Here is a 20,489-nt window from a genome sequence, read left to right as displayed (position 1 = left end):
TGGAGCTGTTTCTACATGAACAGAAACATTGTTATGTAAATGTATTGTATAGTTTAATGGTTAGCAGTAAACTGAGGTTATATATGCCCATTACTTTTTAAACAAGCCGTTTCATTCAAACCCTGATGTAGAGCTGCTGAGGTCAAAGCCATGCAACCTCTATGTGTAAGTTTTTACCTCATTTCACTTAGAGCTGCTGCTGAAGAGCCAGAGTCCAGAGTCTGAAACTTAAAAACAATCATTTAAAAACTCATGAAAACAAGAACCTGTGATACACTTCAGAGATTCGGTAGACTTCAACAGTCTCCTCCAAGACTCAATAAACCAGGTGCCAGAATGGAAAAGCTCATTTATTTGATGAACAAGTGCTCGCTGTGATCATGAGAAGTGGCTTACAACGAGCTTACCGTTTCCATTGTTCATTATCATTGAGTTACTATCATGGCAAACATCAGCATACAGTTCCTTGTTTTGAGAAGTACCACACAAAGACATACAGTACAACCTTTAATCAATGGAGGAAAAGTTCAACAGGACTCACACTACAGAGGAGAAATAATACAGAGGGTTTGTATAGAAAAACTATTATCTGGAGACAAACACACCATGTTTTCTTTACAATGGATTATATGTACATATTCAGTTTTTTTAAGCAAAACAAAGCTTTTTAGAGAAAGCATATACCAGTGAAACATGATCTGCCCTTGATAATTCTCAAAAGTTAATGTCTGCATATATTTTATACAAAATAGATTTTCAAACAATATTTGGGTAGTGCAAATCTTTTTAGATTCAAGCTGGTTGATTACTTTCACAAACAGTTTGTGTGTGAAAAAGACTGACTCCTATCCTATTCACAGTATTACACAATTTGACCAAAGCCATCACGTTAGAGTAAAAAAAAATGTGTTTATAAAAAAAAGAAAAAAAAAAAGAAAAAGAAAACAAATAACTGTACATTTGTCTTCTATGAGCTACTTAAGTTTACACTGACATGTTGAATTTATCTGTACTTGCTTTGGTCACCTTGTAGTTAAACATCAAATAGGCTTTTTTGTGCAGTCTGAGTGGACTGATTACTGACTGAAGTGTATCTATTCCTGAAGTTAAATGTGAATCTCCTGTATGCAAATAGCTTATATCGGAAAAAAAATAGAAGAAAAAAGTTAGCAACCACATCTTGTTATGTGATAGTGATAGATTATCTGTTATTTCTATTGCATATTCAGTTGTCCTTCTCAAAAATGTACAAGGTAAGCAACGATACATTTTTGAGCAAGAAGAGGCAAGTGTGTGATTTTATATATATATACCTGTTTAAATGACAAGCAGCAGCAGCAGCAGCAGCAGAAGAGATTTCGATACACTGAATGTGAAAGTAACCCATGAGTAACCCCTATGCAGTTTAATGAAGATAGTTTTTCTGAATAAACCTTAAAAAGAAAAACAACAAGCGTCCTGTTTCTGAGCCTGGGTATAAATGTCAACGGTGGCAGCACATTCGTGAAACTTTCCTAATATGTCAAGTAAACCTTTTTTTTTTCCTGACAAAAATACATCATAAATAAAATCACAGAAGCAGACACATTTTGGGAATCCAAACTGAATGTTTTTGGTTCTTAATATCCGCACATTAATGACTAAACACGGACAACCACATACTGTGTGAATCAGACATAAAGTTTCAACAACCTGAGCGTGGAAGTGGCTTAAAATATATGACTGCTTTTATAGTTGTTGTTAGGATAGTTTAGCAAGAGAACATGTTGACATTTTTCAACTTGGGATGCAACAGTGAGCCCTCTGTAGTCGCACACTTGACATATTTAACCAATTATTTCTAACTGACACAGCATTTTCTTTAATATGTCGATAACATTTCTTTTAAACTAAATTTTCCTCTTTAAGGTTCACATTCATGTCAAAACCTGGATTAATTTGTGCTTTAAACACAAACAGCATGTCAGGGTTATGAAACACACTGATGACAAACTAAGCAGACAAAGTTGACTGATGAAAACGTTGCAACACATTTCAAATTCCCACTTACTTACACCACACATAAAAATAGGGATACTGACAGACCTACATTATTCTGTGTGACTACACAACACATCTGTGAGTGCCTTGTGTTACAAAAAAGAAAAAAGAAAAAGAGTAATCTATCGCTCATTAATAATGTCCTCGATCCATTCTCTATTGATCAGACAAATTTACAAGCTTCAATGCTGGGACTTGTTTCTTCTTCTGATGCAAACACTGAACCTTTCGCATCACTGAAAACAGACAAAACAGGAGTTTGGCACTGAAATAGTTCCCAGAGAATAAAGGATCCATTTTGCCTGCCTCCCCAGTCAGTGACACTACACTTTTACTGTGGCATGACTCTACGAGGTGACTGATGCTAAGTGCTTTCAAACATTGGGGTTTGACTAACTAACAGACAACACGTTAACATGCAGAAGTACTAAAAGACAAAGAGACATGAAGACAAGGTGCCTGGCAGGGCGTTAACGAAGCAAGGGGGTTAAGTCGGAGAGGTTGAAGGTTATCAGCAGCTGTAAGAGGTTAACAGGGTAATGAATCTGCCAACAACTGATCCAAAGTGCTGTTTAAACACACCGTCATACAAACTGTTCATTTTGAAGGAATAGTTCAGTATTTTGGGAAAATACGCGTATTCATTTTTTTTCTCTTACAGAGTTAAATGAGAAGATTGATACCACTCTCATGTCTATACGCAAAATTTGAAACTCCATCCAGGAGACAATTAGCTTAGCTTAGCATAAAGACTGGGAAGAGGTAGCCTGAAAACAAAATCATTAATATATGTTATATCTCGTTTGTTTGATTTATACAAAAACTGAAGAATAAAGTGAAGAGTCCAGCAAATTACTAGGTCCCAGCCAAGAAATCGTCCATCATAAGTGGTAACTTGTTATGTTTACATTCACGTGATAATTACTGAGGTTTAGAGGTGCTGGTGGAGAGTGGACAGTTGGACGAGCCGTTTCCCTGTTTCCAGTCTTTATGCTAAGCTAAGCTAACTGAATGCTGACTTCAGCGTCACATTTACTGTACAGACAGGACGCTGGTATTGATCTTCTCAACTCTCGGCATGAAAGCAAGTACACATATTTCCCAAACTGTTAAAACTATTCCTTTGACAAATAAGAGCAACGCAAAGAAAACAACGCATTAACTTTCAATAACATATTTCCCGAAGCAGGTGGTTATTGAGAGCATGGATATACTGTCGAAGAAGGATCTTCAGTGGCAGAATCATGACTGCATCTTTGTCAGTTTTCCAAAAAAGACTGTAGAAAAAATGTTAAAAAATGAAGGACGGTTATTTTCTAACCAGTCTGAGCCATGGCAAAACCACAGAAAAGGAGTTTTCCTGAAGAATTAAAAATGACAAAACCTCGCAAACACAATAAAATATGCCCTCTCATTTCTGATTGGTAGACGCACAAATCTATCACATTCCATTATTCCACTACTGGAGCTGGAGCGGGGGCTAAAATAAACATCAAAGTGGGCTATTTCCTATTAAAAAAAAAAAAGTTCCAAATTTTATCTACAGTCATATGGTAAAGACTAGTACAGCATAACAGTCTTTCTTCACAGTCTTTTAAAGCCTTTAAGCAAGGTAAAAAAAGTGCTTGAATCGCACTTAAATGTGGAGTTAAATGTGTGGGAGATCACGTCAAAGGAAGCAGGCTTTGAATATTCTTTCTGAACATTGAGGATCATTTCTACACACGGAGGATGGACCGAGCTGCCACTTCTAAAGATGAACACAGCCACTGGAAAAAAGGAAAACTTGCAACTGCATGTAATATAAAATGTACAATCAACATACGATGAAGGAAGACCATGATGGGTTAAAGAGAAGAACGCCTTAGACAGGTAGGAAGAAAATGGCAGATGATATTTGAAGCAAAAAAGGCACATATTTTTTCCCTTTTATAATAGACGTGTGTAAACCTGGAAGAGGTCGGCTTGTGGGAGAAATCATCCTTTGAATGGTCGCGTAACAAGCCAAAAGAATTGTTTCATATGTCCAAAGTATCAATCAAAGCAAACCAGAAATATACTTTTAAATGATTGGAGAACAGATTTTTTCCCATATGACTGATAAACATTTTGTATCAACCTCCTGTAAAAACTAAAAGAGGAACATACAGTCTAAAAGCCTACTCAAGAGCATGTTATTAATTAAGCTTCGTTACCTTCCCAGGTAACAACAACCTGGAAAACTGTATAAACTGTTACAATTTGAAAATGTAGAAAATACTATCAGAACCTGTACATAGATATTTGTCTTATCTATTTTAGATATCGTTCTGTATTTGAAGGTAAGAAACCTGAGACGACATGGATGTTAGCCTATTTCTCTTTGTGATTATCTTTTATCTTACAAATATTTCCTACTTGTTGTTACACACTACATCTTAGACTGCTCAACAAAACTAAACGTCTGTGCTCGCTGTCTGGTTTCTACACAAACATGTCCCGTCTCTCTCGGCTCTCTCCCTCTAGACCTGGAGGGAGACACCGCACAAAGTTGCATACTCGCTCCCAAAAAACATCATTCACTCCTCGCCTCAGATCCTTTCATCGTTACTCTCCAGGGGGGTTGGGGAGGTGGGTGGTGAGGTGATGTGGTGGGATTTTTAAGGCAATGTGTCTGTTAAGGGGCACAGTCATCTCTGGTGGAAGAGGAGAGGTTTGACGCTGCCGGCCTTGACTTTTGGTAACTGGTTGCTGATGATCTCCGCCAGCATCTCTGGGAACTCCACACTCAGGGATTTATTCACAAAGGTGTAGAAGCAGAAGCTGAGCAGTCCACCAACCATCTGTGGACACAGAGGAAGTAACATAAAAACACAAACAAAGAGGGTTTGGTGGAAAACATATCTTGATATGGTTAGATAATACACACATGTATAGAGTATATTCACACATATATTCAATGTATTGCCAATTAAATGGTACACGCTTCTCAACCAGAACCATCATTTAAAGCCTTTAAAAAAACTCCATCATACATACAAATAATACCAATGAGCTACGCAAACATGTTTTGAACCGTTGAGGTCGATCTTATAGTGGATTATACTACAACATGGAAATCTGAGGGGTTTGGAAATAGTGATGTCTAAGTTTAAACTTAGCCAAGTTTGAATGTAGTGTGGGAATTAAAGCTATTACTTAAGAAATAAAAAAGAGTTGATATCGGTGATGGTCAGACAGAGAGAAATTCAGCTCTGGACTTATTAGCTTGGAACAACTTTATGGACTTTATGGCCCACTGGGCTTAGTCCCGGTGGTCCCTATGGCCTGGCTGACTATGGAGAGAGCTCGGGGACTTGAGAGAGTTCAAAAGTGACACTCAGTTGGTCTTATTCCTACAAGATCAGCAAGTAACAAAACCTACCTACTTAACAGAACTGGGAGTTTTACTCTGCCTCTATTAGCTGTGCCTATTTTGGGAAAGTGGATGGCCATATATTCAGCTAGAAAAACTTGGTAGTGCGTTGTCAAGTAATACAACTTAATATTATAGCCAAGTCTCTGCTGTTTATATTGTATTGTATACATTGTATTCTACCTGCGCTCAATCCCTGTGACAGACATCATGCTAGACTGTTTGGATTAGACAAGGGCCCAAGACATGCGAAATACTGTTGAGACTTTTGTTAATACTTTCATCTATGACCATATTTATGTGTCTCATCTTAGTAAAAACAAAGTACAACAGCATCAATGACATGGACGTGGAACGGTATTGACTGGACTGGAATGGACAAACACATGTTGTATCCTCTGTTAGCTATTTCATGTGATAACATACTGTATCTTAATTTCTGTCCCTAGTTAGTATTAGCTTTCTCTCATATCACCAAAATAGCGCTCTAGATGAAATATATATTGCAATTAATACTGATTTTACACTCCCAGTTGGTGCAATAGGCTGAATTTACATAAAACTGTTGCCTAATAAGAAAATTCCAGGGCTGGTATAAAATCTACAAACTTCACTTGTAATGGATTCAAAACACAATATAAAACCCAAAACAAAAAACACTCTGGATTAACGAAGGCTTGGTTTCATTAAGTATGCATGAGGCAGGGTGGTTATGATCCCATTGTTGCAACTTATAAAATACTATAAATTTGTACTTTGCAACCCTGCATTATTGGAAAAACCAAACCGCAAACTAACACACTAATCACAATCAATGTTTGAGGATTCATTGAAAAGCTGCGGACTGCAGTTGGTCAATAACCGCTTGCTGATAACATGTAATGCTGAAGTCACACAAAGCGTTTTGTCACTGTACCTCATGCATGGAGTCGAGCAGCTTGGTGAGCTGATAGAAACGCTGCCAGTTCTGGCTGGAGTTCTCTTCACGCTTCACGATGGCTTTTCCCAGCTCCTTGATGTACGACATCCGAATTTCATCGAACACCGCCTGGCTCTTCAGGCCGTCCTTTGGCACTGTGGGAGAGTGGGGAAACTCAAGGTCAACATCTGGGACAGATATAAGAGTATTTGGTCCGGTGCCAGTTGTTGGTGCCAATACTTCACACTTAACACGTAACACTTCCAGCTTTAAACTGCAAAGGAGGACGGTCACATTTTACATTTTGAATTATAGTAATTCTCCATGCTGTGAAGGACAAAAATAACAAGTACTAATTACAAGTCAGGTCATTCTAGGGTGAAGCACCAACAGCATACACACCCTGAAGAGGACTGTGCAGACAGTAAGGTGTGTTTAGCTACCTGGAATTATGATCAGCTTGATGTAATTATTAACTCTTAGTCTACAACTTTAATCGCCATGCATGACATTAACTAAATTAGTTACATAATTGTGTTGTCATTGAGGAAGTGTAAAACTGGGTGTGTATTTACTGTATAGCATGTCAGATAATGATTTGGCAAAGGCTGTGATGTAATGTTTAGTCCTGTGTATATCAACATTATCTTCCGGCATCTGTGGCAGGATATGATTTGCGCAATGGCTTTTGTAATGATTGCATAATTACAGCGCCACCTTCCACATGTGATAGTGATGGGAGGTGTACAGCAGTTCAGCTGCTTTAAGGTAAAAGTCTGACCTGTGCTGAGCAGCAGCAGGACCTTCATGCACAAATACTCGTCATGGGAAACCTGCAGCCGGACAAACTCGCTGGAAATCTTCAGCATCTGCTCACACTGGTCGGCCATGTAGGGCAGTTTCATTCGCTCTCTGGTGAAATCAGACAGGACTGGTTAAACAACATATAACTGTTTCTGCATTAAGTCATAGCTGATTTAGGCTGTAGCTGAATTTTGTTTGGAGGCTGACTGACAAATAGAGAACCTGACCTCATCAGATATTAATTATGATCTTATTAACTTTCAGCTTGTAATTATGGAAAAAGAAAAAGGAAAAAAGCAAAAAGGCCTTTTACAGCCCTAAGCATGGTAGATGTGCCGACTGCTCACTAGACTCAGAGCGCTGTTTACAAATGGAGTCATCAAACCTACAAGAAGGATGAAACCCTGATTACAGACTTAGATTCTCTGAATATACAATGCACACAGCACAAATCAGAGAGCTGCACTGTTGGACATAAACAAACAGATGTATGTTTGCATGTATGTAAAAATCTGAGACTTGGAAATATCACATCAGTGCTCAATTTATATGGAGGTGAAGACCCCATTTACCAAGCCATTTTCGGTTAACAATACTGGCAATAGTGACACATGATTTCTCACAGAGAATGTGCTGTAAACTTTTATTTTAAACACATTAATCTAATCCTACTTTCAGTATCAAGTCAAGCAACAAGGGTCAAACTTATAGACTGTTAACTTAACAATACATACTCATTGATGACGAGGTCGGGTGCGAAGCAGAGCATGTTGCCGTTGCACTGTTGGTACGACCTCCAGCCCAGACCGAAAGACATGAGGAAGAGCCAGGAGCACTGCAGCAGGGTCATCTGGTCATCCAGGTGAAGGTTCCTGAAACCTGAGTGGAAGGACATGGAAATACTTCAACCGGCTACCAATATAGTCAATGTGTGGAGGGTGTGTTGATGAAAGTGACAATGAACAGTAACCAGATAAAGATACAGTCCATCAATTATCACATACATTTTGCAGAAGCGGAATCTGGTTGATAAAAACAATGGGGCAAAATATCATCATTAATTTGTCCACTTCTCTCCATTTACCAAATGTGCCCGTGTGTCAACCTGACCCCAAATGGAGCAGGACCAGGTGCAGTGTCAGTGTTTGTTTGCACAAATCAAGACACCTGTTCTGCGCTGCACCAATAAATTACAAAATCTGCTTTTACAAATGCTTTTAAGGTCACACTTGTCAAACATTCACTGTTACAATTTGATGACACGTTTTCAGGGTGTGTGTGGTGTCACACAACTCCTGAAATACCAAACAGCACACGTCATATAGATGGCATGTACATAGAGAGGGAGAAGACGCATATTGCATATCTGTGGTCAATGTTGTAAGAAAAAATATTTTTTAAACTTTTGAAACTTGTTGCAACTGCATCAACTTCACTGTGTCGGATCAGTCCCTTTGCAAACTACCTTAATCTCACTACATATAGCCTGGATTAACTGTCTACTAACCTGGCAGGGCCTTGGCCCACTTGACAGCAGAGATGACCTGTCGGCCTCCCAGCCTGTTCAGGGTGGTCATGAGGCGGGTGGAGGTGTCGGGCAGGGTGCTGTCATAGCCAGCGTAGATGGTGTCTGGCTCGATGGCCTTCAGCAGGGACAGCATTGTGGGCACTAGTTGAGGCTGGTACTTACCAGGGAGTACCAGGGAGTAAGACTCAACTGGTGGAGGAGACACCTCGGGCGGGTTGCTCAGCTGGTTGCCCTTTAAGCGGTTCAACTTCTTGGTTTTGCGTGCTGGAGAAGAGAAAAGGATGTAAAGGATGAACATGCAGGTCAGCGTTACATGACAAAAATAGAAAAGGTAGAGAGCAAACATGAAAAATTAAACCGTCTCAAGGGTACACTATTTGGCATCATCCATGTGATTAATATGTACCTTCCAGGTTCATGCCTGCCATTAGACACTTGCGGTAGCGGCAGGCAGGGCAGTTCTTCCTCCTGATCTTGTCTATTATGCAGTCGTTCCTCCCAGCACACAGGTAATTATGCTGCCCTGAGGAACACGGAAGACGAAGATTAATCTGTTATTTACTTTTTTATTGCTGTGGCAAATACACTCCAGGGAAAATCCAGAAAAACTAATTAGTTGTATTACAGTCCTTTACATTGTAATGGTCATGCCTCCAACCTAAAATCCTAATGACTCCAGCATTTGAACATTGTACCTTCCACTGCTCTCTTGAAGAAGACCTTGCAGCTGCCACAGGTAAGAACGCCATAGTGACAGCCTGAAGCCTCATCAGAGCACACCAGGCAGATTTTATGAGTCCCGCCCTTTCCCTGTGGTGAGGATGTAGCTGGGACTCCTTCTGGTCTGGAGGCAGAAGTGGAGGGAGAGGGACAGAGCAGGGAAATGTCAGAGATACTACGTCTCTCTTCACCTCAAAAACATACATTTTACAAACAAAAATGTAACATTGTATCTTGATATCTACTGTCTGTTAAAACTGTTGCTTGATATTATTGTAATTTCACAGCTGCTTAAACATTTTAGTCAAATCCATGTCCATAGTATGGCACATACTGTATGTTTTGAGAGTTTTTGCTTGTTTTTCCTCAACTTCATCTTCATTCCCAACATCATAAGTGAAGAAAAGTGATTCCCTTTGTGCCCATTTGGTCCTTTAAAGCCCAAATTATCTGAGATCTGTGGTCACATCCTAAATCCAGTGGTTGTCATAAAACAGCCCTTCTTCCTTTGATTCAACCATAAACATTTCCAGACCTACTCAACAGTGGTTGGAGACGCACTTATCCAAAACTACCACTAGAGGACGTCAGGCTTTGCTGCATCCATGCACCAGAGGTCCACGCCCCCTTTCTGACCCAGTGGCCACAGCAGCAACAACGCCCACACTGAGAGGATATTGAGCCTGAGACGTGCAACAACAGTCTCTGTCAGTCCATGTGTCTACGCGTCTGCCTCCGCAATGACAACAAACTGTTTTATTTGATAAGAGGCGCTCTGAAACGTGACTGCATACTAACACACTTGTGTAGATTTCAGCCAGGGAGCCGAGTTCACTCTAGGTTGTACAACATGAGGGTATGAGCATGAAAGCAGGTCAGGCCCCAGTAGTCAGTGGGTGCAGCACAATGGGAAAACCTGTGAAATATCAAAGCATCAAGTCCACAAGCATTCAGCAGCCCGATAAAAAAAAAAAACCTATCAGGCAGAGACCTCTGAGGACGCTGTCTAGCCATGACAGGACTGAGAGCTTTCTGAGCACCACTGACAACTGACTGTGGTCAAAAACCTACCCATCAACCTTTTATGACTTGTATTCAGCACAACTGTGTGCTGATAGTTTGTGAGCTCTCATTTCCTCCTGAGTGTCTCTGCGCAGTGTATAGTTTCATAGAGCTGAAATACAAGCCTTGAATCCCTCCTGCCCAATATTTTGATGGTTTGAGTGCCCCCCTTTGTGGTGTCCACAATACCACAAAGGGGGGCACTCACTGAACACCTCCCTCCTGGTCCAGCTGTGAGAAGTGAAACCTGGTTTCAAATTTAAGTGAAAACACACATCCCTGAAAAGCAGGCAAACCAGCACTTTCAAATAAATCTGACTGCTTGTCAAAAACAAACAAAACAAAAACATTCAGGTGAGATTTTAGTTTCAGTTTAGTGGATACAACCAACAATAGCTAAACAAATTACACCCCATACCGTGTGCACAATTTACCATTCATTAAAGTGGACAACATGGCACAAGGACTATTAATATAAGTATTTATAGCTGCTGTTCAAATTAAATAAATCTTTTTTTAGAATTTGAAATTGGTTTGATCAATTCAATTCAAACAAAGCCTGATCTATACAGACAGAAACGCAGTAATCATTAAGTAGAAACATAAAATGAACATTCACATTTCAAAATCCAACAAATTCAACACTATAGGTGAAATTATGATCATCTGTTTTTACTTTACTTGTCATTTGTCCTTGTAGCACTTTTGTAATAACCTCCAAAGAATAATAAAAAAGTTAAATTGTATTAAGAAATCTAAAATTGATAATTGTACAGGAGTGAGGAAACAATAAGTTTCAAAACAATTTTCACTGATATATCCACAACCCATAAAGTAATACTAAATGTAACTTGTGTATGTGAATTTTCTCATATTCTCAAAGAGACTACTAAATAAAGGATTAAATAAATAAAGACTCATCCAGCAATCAGGGATTTGAACTTCAGGGCGTAGGAGTGATGAGATAACAGTCATCAGTCAACAGTAATGTGACAGGTGATGTTTGTTGTGATGAAACCACAGAGAATTATCACGCGACTCTGTATTTCCACTCAGCTCTGCATCTTTCTACTCTGTTCTGGTGTTACAACCCTGCAACCGTTTGTTGTCACCACCATTACCACCATCCTTCCAAGATGCAGCAGGCCCCTGTTTTTAACAAAAAAGCTCTGATACACCAACCATACACTACCTGCCCAACACCAAACAGCAGACAGACAAAGGTGGCGACTAACTGGTGAACACAGTGAAGCATTTAGTAGCTAAAGACTTTTCTTTTTTTTTCTTTTAAAAAGGGGGTGAAGATTGGACAGACATTCATCAAGTGGTCAGAAAAATGGCTCCAAATAAATGCTAACATTGCTCCTACGTGTCTGCTGGATTGTTTGCCAAGATGTTAGCCATAACAACTTTATAAGGTGATAATATGTCAACATTGTGTTTACAGCTTCTTCCATTGCCTCAAAGTTGCCAAAAAGGCTAAACAATGCTGTTTTAAGATCAGTTACAAGCATGCTTCACTAATGCCATTTTAGGATGGGGAATAATTATTACAAATAATTAGAATAATGTGCTCTCTACCTATTGCCCTGGCCTATAATTGTGTTGTGACTACCTATCATATGGAGGCATCATGGTTTACAGTTTGCATTTATTTTGTACAAATAAGAATGTATTATCAATGTTACATCATCATATTCTGAGTTATTAATCAATAACCAACCAGCACACCTGAATACTTGCTGTTTGGATCTCAGTCACCAAAGCTCCACTAAACAGGGTGAAGGTACATAAGGTAAATATAATTCATATAAAAGATGTGCTGCTGCCATGATGAAACCAGTATGCCATCTGTCACTTACAGATTTATGTGGGGTTTCCTTAACCCACTGCTAATAAGAGCACAAACATACATATCAATTCACACACACAAACAAAAGCCCCAAAAGGAGGGTGTGGTGACCAGCAGGGTGGGCGGAGGAGGCTAATGAGTCCAGAGTGGTGATGATGTCAGAGGGTGTGGAGGGGTAACCAGTTTGTCCTTCACTGGCCCACTGGGATGGTGTCAGCAGGACAGCTTTAGTAGACAGCTTAAGGCTACTGGTTAAAATCCAATTACTGTAGCTGCTACACGTTTCCAACAATAAAGTAAGCCTGAGGTGACGTCACTGCCTTTCAGTATTTTCTCAAAACTCAAATTTGGAATCAGTTAATGACATTCAACGAAGCCATGAGATAAGCTACAAATCTGTTATTGTAAGACATAAACCAATCAAAGCTGCAAAGCAATGTGGGGACACTGAACTTCCTCTTTTAGAAACCATCTGTTTAAGTGTGCGCTCCTCATCGACAGGAAGTTCTCGCATTCCCTCACAGTTTACTATCGGTCAGAGCTCAGCCATAGCACAAAGACAGAGACACCCCAAGATGGGCCTCGACTTCAACAAGAGCAGTGCTGAGAAAGTTAACTGCTGGTGTCTGAACGAGTGTGATCAATCTGCCTGCGTTAGAATGAGTCAAGCCACTTCACACACTTATGATAATGCTGGTGGCCCAGTGCCCTGCTTAACAATTCATAATCTCCTTTTAGCTGCGAGTGTCACGAGTAGCGTGGCAGGCCCCTGCTCTTTATACCCCAGCCTCTTTGTCACTTCAGACAAACAGCTGTTAGAGCTCTATCACTGCAATGCCCAACTATTTCTTTTTAGGTGCAATAGATTATTTTCAGTTTGTACATTTATTCCACATATTATTCTATATGAACCTGCACTCTTTACCCACTTTCAGACCAAGCCGCTGCAAAAGTTATTCATTTTACTCAACTTGATGTCTCTGGCTCACATGTGGTGAGATCAAGCACAGAAATAAAACTGAAAATGATAGAGTAAGGATCTCCACAAAAATCTGGCTGGGTGGATGCATGCTTAAAACTTCAGATTTTTCTGTTTTGTTGTAATGATTATCACCGTTACTATTATTGATCATACACTGCACAAACATCTCATCTTCATCAGAACTTGCGTGAAGAGGAGAGCAGAGGAGAAGCAGAAGGAAGTGCTCCTTCCCTGAGGTAAGAGCCACCAAAATAGAAGGGGGAACTGGTCTGCACGCTCTAAATCGTGCTTGCATGCAGAACAACAACACGGCTTTTATGAGGGAGTGGAAAGACTGGGTTTGTTTGGCCAAAGACAGGGCTGGACTTCTTTAAAATATCTGCGTCCTGTGACCTCCATAAAAAGAGACCGTATGTAGTACACTGACATTAGTGCATCATCTCCACTGAAGATAACTCATGTTGCCACAGCAAATTAATACGATGGAGATACAGATGGGTCGCAAATTAAATGAAAAACAAAGTTAAAATGTTTTAGGTTTTAGCCACACAAGCCTCCATAACTGTTTCAGTGCTCCTTGGCATAGACTCTTCCTGTCTCAGGAACTCTATGCATGTACAACATTCCTCCGAAAGATATTCCCTCATTATGTGTTTGGATGATGGTAGTGGAGAGCACAGTCTAACAAACCCTATTACCAAACAATGTCATTATTGTACAATTCAGCACACATGGATTTCTGGATTACATGTTCAGTTTTTACATGCAATGTCAATGTTTTTAAAGTTACTGTTTTGTACAATTCCTGGCAAATACTTGACACAGTAGTTAAGATTAGGAAAAGCTTGTTGCACTGAACCTTTTAGGGTTAGGATTAGGCAACTAAAACCCTTTTGAGGTTGAGGTTAAGGAAAGATCATGGTAACAGGGGGAAAAAAAAGGTAAACAAGAATTCCAGTCTCTGAAATGGCAGCCAGTCAGACATGGTACAGTAAATGCCGATTCATCTAGTCTACTACAACCCTCTTACTTTCCACCACTGTACCTAAAGGACACACTACTCTTTGCAGTGACATTAAAAGTGGACATGAACCCGTGACGTGCAGAATTGACCAATATGGATGCAATTCTAAGGAAGACTGAGCTGGTCCAACATGTTAAAATCTCCCAGAGGTGTTCAGTTAGGTTGAGATCTGGTTACTTAAGGCCATATGATCCATATTATTTACATACTCATCAAACCATTCAGTGAGTGAGTGGTGAGCGGCATATCGGTTTTGTAACTGGTGTCACGTTCTGCCACTGCATGGATTTTGAAATCCATTATTAGTTATGACGAGGGAAATCACGAGGGAAATCTACTTGTCACGCCCACAGGTCTTGTAGCGCTGCATTAGGCTCATTCAACCTAATGTGGCGCTGTGCAGTGCTGACTTAACGTGATGCATGCTGGACTTTAAACAGTGCATGTCTGTTAGAAATTTTCTGCGACTTTCTGCAAATCGTCACCATGTCACATGACGTTAAAACCTGTGGGTGTAAGGCAGCTGCAGTTTTCTAAGTCAGGCAGTTGCTCTCCTTGGGCTGCACAAAATGGGAATTTTTTTTCTCCCCGTTCTGGCAGCTAATTCTTTACATATGGACACCATACACTCATTCATTTCCAGCAAGAAAGCTGTAAAAACAGTTTAGTTCAGCAGTTAGTTATTGTAAAAGAAATAATGACCTTATACTTTATTTTATTTGTAACTGAAATACTGCTGATGCTTGCATATTATACAACTTGAAGCTTTATTCTCCTTGATTAACAACACATTCTGTGGTTTCTGTATAAATCCTAATTGAGCGTGTAGGACAATTAGTAGGCTACTATTTTTCTATTCCATCTTAACGAAAAGTTTTTCGAATTGTGTAATCTAATCCTTGGCCTCCTTGTGTTGTGTTCATAACTTTTGTCATATGTGTTAAAATGTAAACGTTGTGGTGTCAGCTTTCAGATGTAAATTAATTTGTGTGTAATGTAATTCGGAGTTTGCCCAGTATATTTGTGGTATGTCGGATCACAAATCATGTGACACCTTTATTTCAGAGGTGAAAACTGTGAGATAATAAAAGTTAACATGAAAAACAATTTTTTCCACATATATTCTTCTCAGACATTCTGCTCAGATCCTGGTTGGCCGGTAATACAACTCACTCACAGCTTGAAACAACAGCAAGGTCATAACTACTGACTCCGCGACTGAATCCCATCACATTCACTAATTAACCCAGATTATGGGGCAGACTACTCCTCCCAAAACACATGTAGGCCAGGACTATACCTCATTTTCATCCCTATTTTGGGCGAATAAACACATTATTTATTTATTTCCTAAGATATGATCTCTTACATCGTCGATAGAGTGAAAAACATAGAATCAAGTTTTGAGTGAAGTGTCCCTTTTAATTTTGGAATACCTTGATATAATAAGTGACCATATACAAATAATTTTAGGTCTTATCATCCTTGACTAATTCATTCAGGTTTTTCCCTTTAATTTGTCACCAGTCTGTAGTACAGCACTTTTTGTAGCACTTTCGCACCAACATCAAGTGTTTTTATGGCCATTGTTTTGGTTCATCAGCAAGATACTCTTACATGTGATACTCTGGATAATGCCTCAGTGACACTGGCTGCAAGGAACCATCGTCCCCTCCTCCACGCTTTATTGAAAAACCCCTTTCAATAAAACATACATTTTGTAGCCCCAGGCAGCAACTACTGCTTGGCTTCAAACACCAGAGGAGGAAACCAAACCTAACCCATGGCTGAGCACAAGAAAAATAACCCCAAAGGATTTGAGTTTCCATATTAGTTTCCATAATAGGAGCTGTTAGTGACTGTGTGTAGGTGGGAGGTGGCTTCTTGGCCTGTAAAATGAATTGGAGGCTTGCTGCTGCTACTGTGTGCATAACCGTAATACCTTCATCTGGATGTGGGAGGAATCCACTCCCAAAGTTTGACTTTGCTGACTCGACAACTGTACACATAAGTACAGTCAACACAAGAACAGCACAAACAACACACAGACTTATCTATATTCCCTTAACTTCAATATGGGGAATTTCTATAAGCCTATTCAGTGTCAAAACATAACAAAAACTAAATACGGAAAAGCAAAACTGTGGTTACAGGGGAATGCGGTAATAACACGAAAGCGACTGGAATGGCTGGCATTTGATCTGGTGCGTTCACTCGGCGCCAGCTGTGGGGAGGCGGGAGGGAAAGTAGGTCAGAAGAGTGAGAGCTTCATGGCAGCGCTCTGTAGTCCGCCTGCCTGCCACAGTGCTCATGACACAGCGACATGCATACATAAGCACACACCTACACACTCATACATAATACACAAAGCCAAAAGACCTGCATGTCGCACGCACGCACGCACGCACGCACGCACGCACGCACACAATCATAAAAGGTGATTTACAGCTGCTGAAAGCTTCTGATGACAGTCAAGGACTCTGCCCTTGGTTGCAGGAAGCAAAAACAGGGGACGTGAAAGAAAGCGAGAGAGCGAGAGAGAAAAAAATTAAAGAGAGAGACAGAGAGAGAGACAGAGAGAGAGAGGTGAGGGGTGTGCCTGAGCAAGGCTGTGCATTGAATAGTAACTCTGACCAAAGATTACTCTCAAAACACGGTGAAGTCCAGACTGAAAGCTGATACTATTCATGCACTAAATATAAGCTTTACATAAACATTTAGCTATATATAAATAGACTAAAGAGCATAAACTACTCGCGTATCAAACCAGGCATCAAACCACATATGATATATCTGACAGCTGTGAGAGACACCATTTTTACTTTACCATCACCAGTTGAATCTATGGCCTGGTTTTAGTTGTAGCCCTGAAATCATGGCCTAACATTCTCAACACTGCAATTATTTTATGAGGCTATATATTCTAAACTGAGACAGAATAATTACTTGAAAAATACCTACCTCTACTATTAAGTCAGTCTGAAAGAAACTCACACATTCAACAGGTTGCTAAAAAGTCCTGCGGGCATCTGGCAGGAATAATTCCAACATTTGATCAACATACATTACAACATTTTGTATTTCCTAAGTGTTTCGCAAGTGTTTACATAGGTATGTCATTTTGCATCTAAAGTATGTTAGTTGTTATACTATGCAGGATTTGAGTAAACTAAAATGGGGAGATCATAAAAGAGTTTGCCATGACAGAGTAGTCAGAAAACTGCTTTAACACAACACAAGATTAGTTGAGAGCTTATTTTCAAGTGGTTTTTCTCCCAAGGTTTTTTCAGCAGTGAGTCATTGCCCGTTCTTTAAGTTGACTCAATATTCTCACGTGTGAAATTCTCTTGAGTTTTACCACCTTAGAAAAGAAACTACCGGATGTGCTCTTCAAGTTACCTGGGCACTGCTTCATTTAGCGCACTTACTGTATGACTGCACAGCAGGCTCTGAGCCAGCAAACCAGAGTTACTGCAGAACTGTATCTATGCATTATCTGCCTGTCTGTATTTAGGGCTGCAACTAATGGACTGACAATGGGATTTTCATTATCGATGAATCTGCCCATTATTTTCCCAATTGATCATGTAAGAAGCTAAAACGAGGTAATGTTTTACGTATTTGTGTGAAAAACCCCTTAGACAATACATTGATTATAAAAGCAGGTAATGGTAGAAAAGCTGAGCAGAAGTTGTGAATCTATGTCAATTAAAGCCACAAAAGCCTGAATGAATGAAATTTCATTTGTGTGAAACACCTGAGAAAACCTGACCCAAAGAGAAAACTTGATGCTGAAGCTGCACAACACTGGTTTCTCTATATGAAACGTGAGCACAGCTCTATTCAGTGAGTCGGTTTTATTACTTCTACAAACGGTGTTCCTACATTACACAAAAGAAGGCCTCCAAGAAATTCCAGTGATCTGCAGTGTGCATTATAAATAACAGTTTTATAGATCATAGCGTGCACAACATTTCTTATTTTATCCAAGAGCCCCAGGAACCAAATGGGGCACAGGCTAAAGTCAGCAGCAGGATACATTATATGGCTAAGTCATCAAAGACTACTCCACACTATGGGCCGGGCCAATCATAAGCGGAGGAGGAAATGCCAAAGTAAAAACAAAGGTTACATAATTCAGACCCAGAAAATTAGTTTTGAGATTATCTACCAGAGGAATTATGTTTCGGTAATTTTCCTCCATTAGGGGCAATTTAGTGTTAATTGGGTTGTGCCACATCAAAACCAGTTACACAATGAGGGTGTGTATATCCCAAAATAGGAACAAAGCAGAGCACTTCTCAAGGTGAAGCATTCTTCATTGTGTGAGAACCAGTTGTTTGTGAGTCAGATAGTGAAACTGAGTCAGATTGTAAAACTGTGATGCAGTAAAAGCCAGTGTATGGAAAATTAAAGCACCGGTGAGGAGGGAGACAACTGGTTATGTTAGAAGACCTGCAAACTGCAAAGCAGCAAACTCTTAAGGTAAGCAGGTCGGGTACTCAGTCCCACACAAGGTCCTCCAATTTGTAAAATGTGAGAGCTTGTAGAACCAGCCTCTGAACTCATGTTTAAATTTTCACTTGCTAAAAGTGCAAGTTTTGAAACATATTTATCATAAGAAGTGCAGTGACCAATCTGAGAGATTGTAATAGAGGTTTTAATAACAGATTTGTGGTTGTACTGAAAAATGGACCGAAGTAAAAAAAAAAAAAAAAATACAAGTAAATGTTGGATTTCAAGTGTGTAACTATCATTGTATTCACGTAAATATCAATCTGCACATTTGTGAATATTTTTTCTGTTACTTCAAATTCAGCTTACACGTGTGTGAGTATTGTATAGAAGTGAAAATGCACTCACATTGTATTTTACAACCTCTCGCATTTTGCAACTTAATTACCCTCATACTGCGTGCCCGAGCCTCAGCAGGAAGCAGAAGCAGCACCATTGCGTGAGAAGCTGGAGGACTTGGTGACTTGATGCCAACCCCCTGAGCCACCGCAACCAAGCGTTCAGCTGATCTCAAACCACTAAATGTCACACAGGTTGAGGTGAATAGCCACTGCACAAAAACAGGCTCCCACTCACTGAAAGTACACACACAAAGAAATGTTAAACTCACACACGATAAGCCAATATCCAAACAGCCACACACGCATAAAATTATCTGTGCTCACACCACATGCATAAACATAATCCTATCCTTAAACACACACAGAGACACACACGCCTCTAAATAACACAAAGATGGGTGATAAAAGCCACATGTCAAAATGAAAATGAGGTTTATCTCGTGTCTCTCCCAATCTGTTCCTGGTCACCAGGCATTATAATGACTGTCAGACAGTCGTGAAGATAGTATCACGAATAATTTGCAAACAATAAAAACACAACTACATCTGTGCCCTCATTGACATGGTGCATGTATGCCAATCTTTGAGCTGATCACTCCCTATCGGATACTGTGAATCAAAGAGGCGTGAATGTAAAAGAGACACAAACATAAAGCCTGTGTCACTTGTCTTAGAGTTGGTGGAGACTTTCTATTGAGCTGCTTCACCACTGTGCCCCAAAGCCACGTTCACAGCTGAACCCATAAAACTCTACAGGGCAAGTCATAACTGTACAAAGGACACTTTGTGGGGCCGGGAGGAGTCCAAACACTGTGACTGGACTCTACATTCAACTGAATGGGAGCTCACTGGAAAGAAATCACAGCAGAAATTAAGATTCAGCAAAATCACGTGAGAAAGTCAGTGGAACAAGCAGTCTTTTTCACTCTTCTCTACACAAGAATTTCCTTGTTACAGTACAGACCTGGCTATTTTGTAAAAGCAACAATTCATTTGTTCCTATTATTGAATGAACAGTCTCTTTGGGGACAGATCTGCTACAAGTGAAGACAGTGCACATCTCAGGTTTATTTTTGGCATAATGAAGCTGGAAGATCGAAGAGATCTGCTCAAAATAACCTCATTAACCCCCAATCGGTGCATACTTCTGTGAGAGCCTGAGCAAGTCCAACAGGCTGTTAAACTGAATAGTAGAGATACAAGATAAAAAAAAAAAAAAAAAAAAAAAAAAATGCTATCTGGGTTACAAAACTCTTGATGACACATTGGACTTAAGACATGTCATAAACACACACATTGATGCTCAGG

At 39.8% G+C, this 20,489-nt stretch overlaps 1 protein-coding gene across 1 annotated transcript in view; it reads right to left on the bottom strand.

Moving 5' to 3' along the window:
• Positions 1-332: 332 nt before the first annotated feature.
• nr3c1 (nuclear receptor subfamily 3, group C, member 1 (glucocorticoid receptor)) overlaps positions 333-20,489 on the bottom strand; it is a 23,704-nt gene continuing 3,547 nt past the window's right edge. The window contains exons 3-9 of the mRNA XM_023403036.2: positions 9,381-9,529; positions 9,092-9,208; positions 8,665-8,949; positions 7,892-8,036; positions 7,135-7,265; positions 6,351-6,508; positions 333-4,862 (exon numbers count right to left, since the gene is read on the bottom strand). Of these exons, the coding sequence (XP_023258804.1) occupies positions 4,710-4,862; positions 6,351-6,508; positions 7,135-7,265; positions 7,892-8,036; positions 8,665-8,949; positions 9,092-9,208; positions 9,381-9,529 (1,138 nt within the window). The 3' untranslated portion in view covers positions 333-4,709. The remainder of the gene's footprint in view (positions 4,863-6,350; positions 6,509-7,134; positions 7,266-7,891; positions 8,037-8,664; positions 8,950-9,091; positions 9,209-9,380; positions 9,530-20,489) is intronic.

The sequence above is a fragment of the Seriola lalandi genome, unplaced genomic scaffold (genome assembly GCF_002814215.2).
Source record: "Seriola lalandi dorsalis isolate HSWRI2012SDOR001 ecotype SW California unplaced genomic scaffold, Sedor1 jcf7180002054058, whole genome shotgun sequence".
In the NCBI taxonomy this organism is placed as follows: Eukaryota; Metazoa; Chordata; class Actinopteri; order Carangiformes; family Carangidae; genus Seriola; species Seriola lalandi.
The sequence above is the reverse complement of the archived record's forward strand: the minus strand, read 5'-3'. Positions and strand labels throughout refer to the sequence as shown.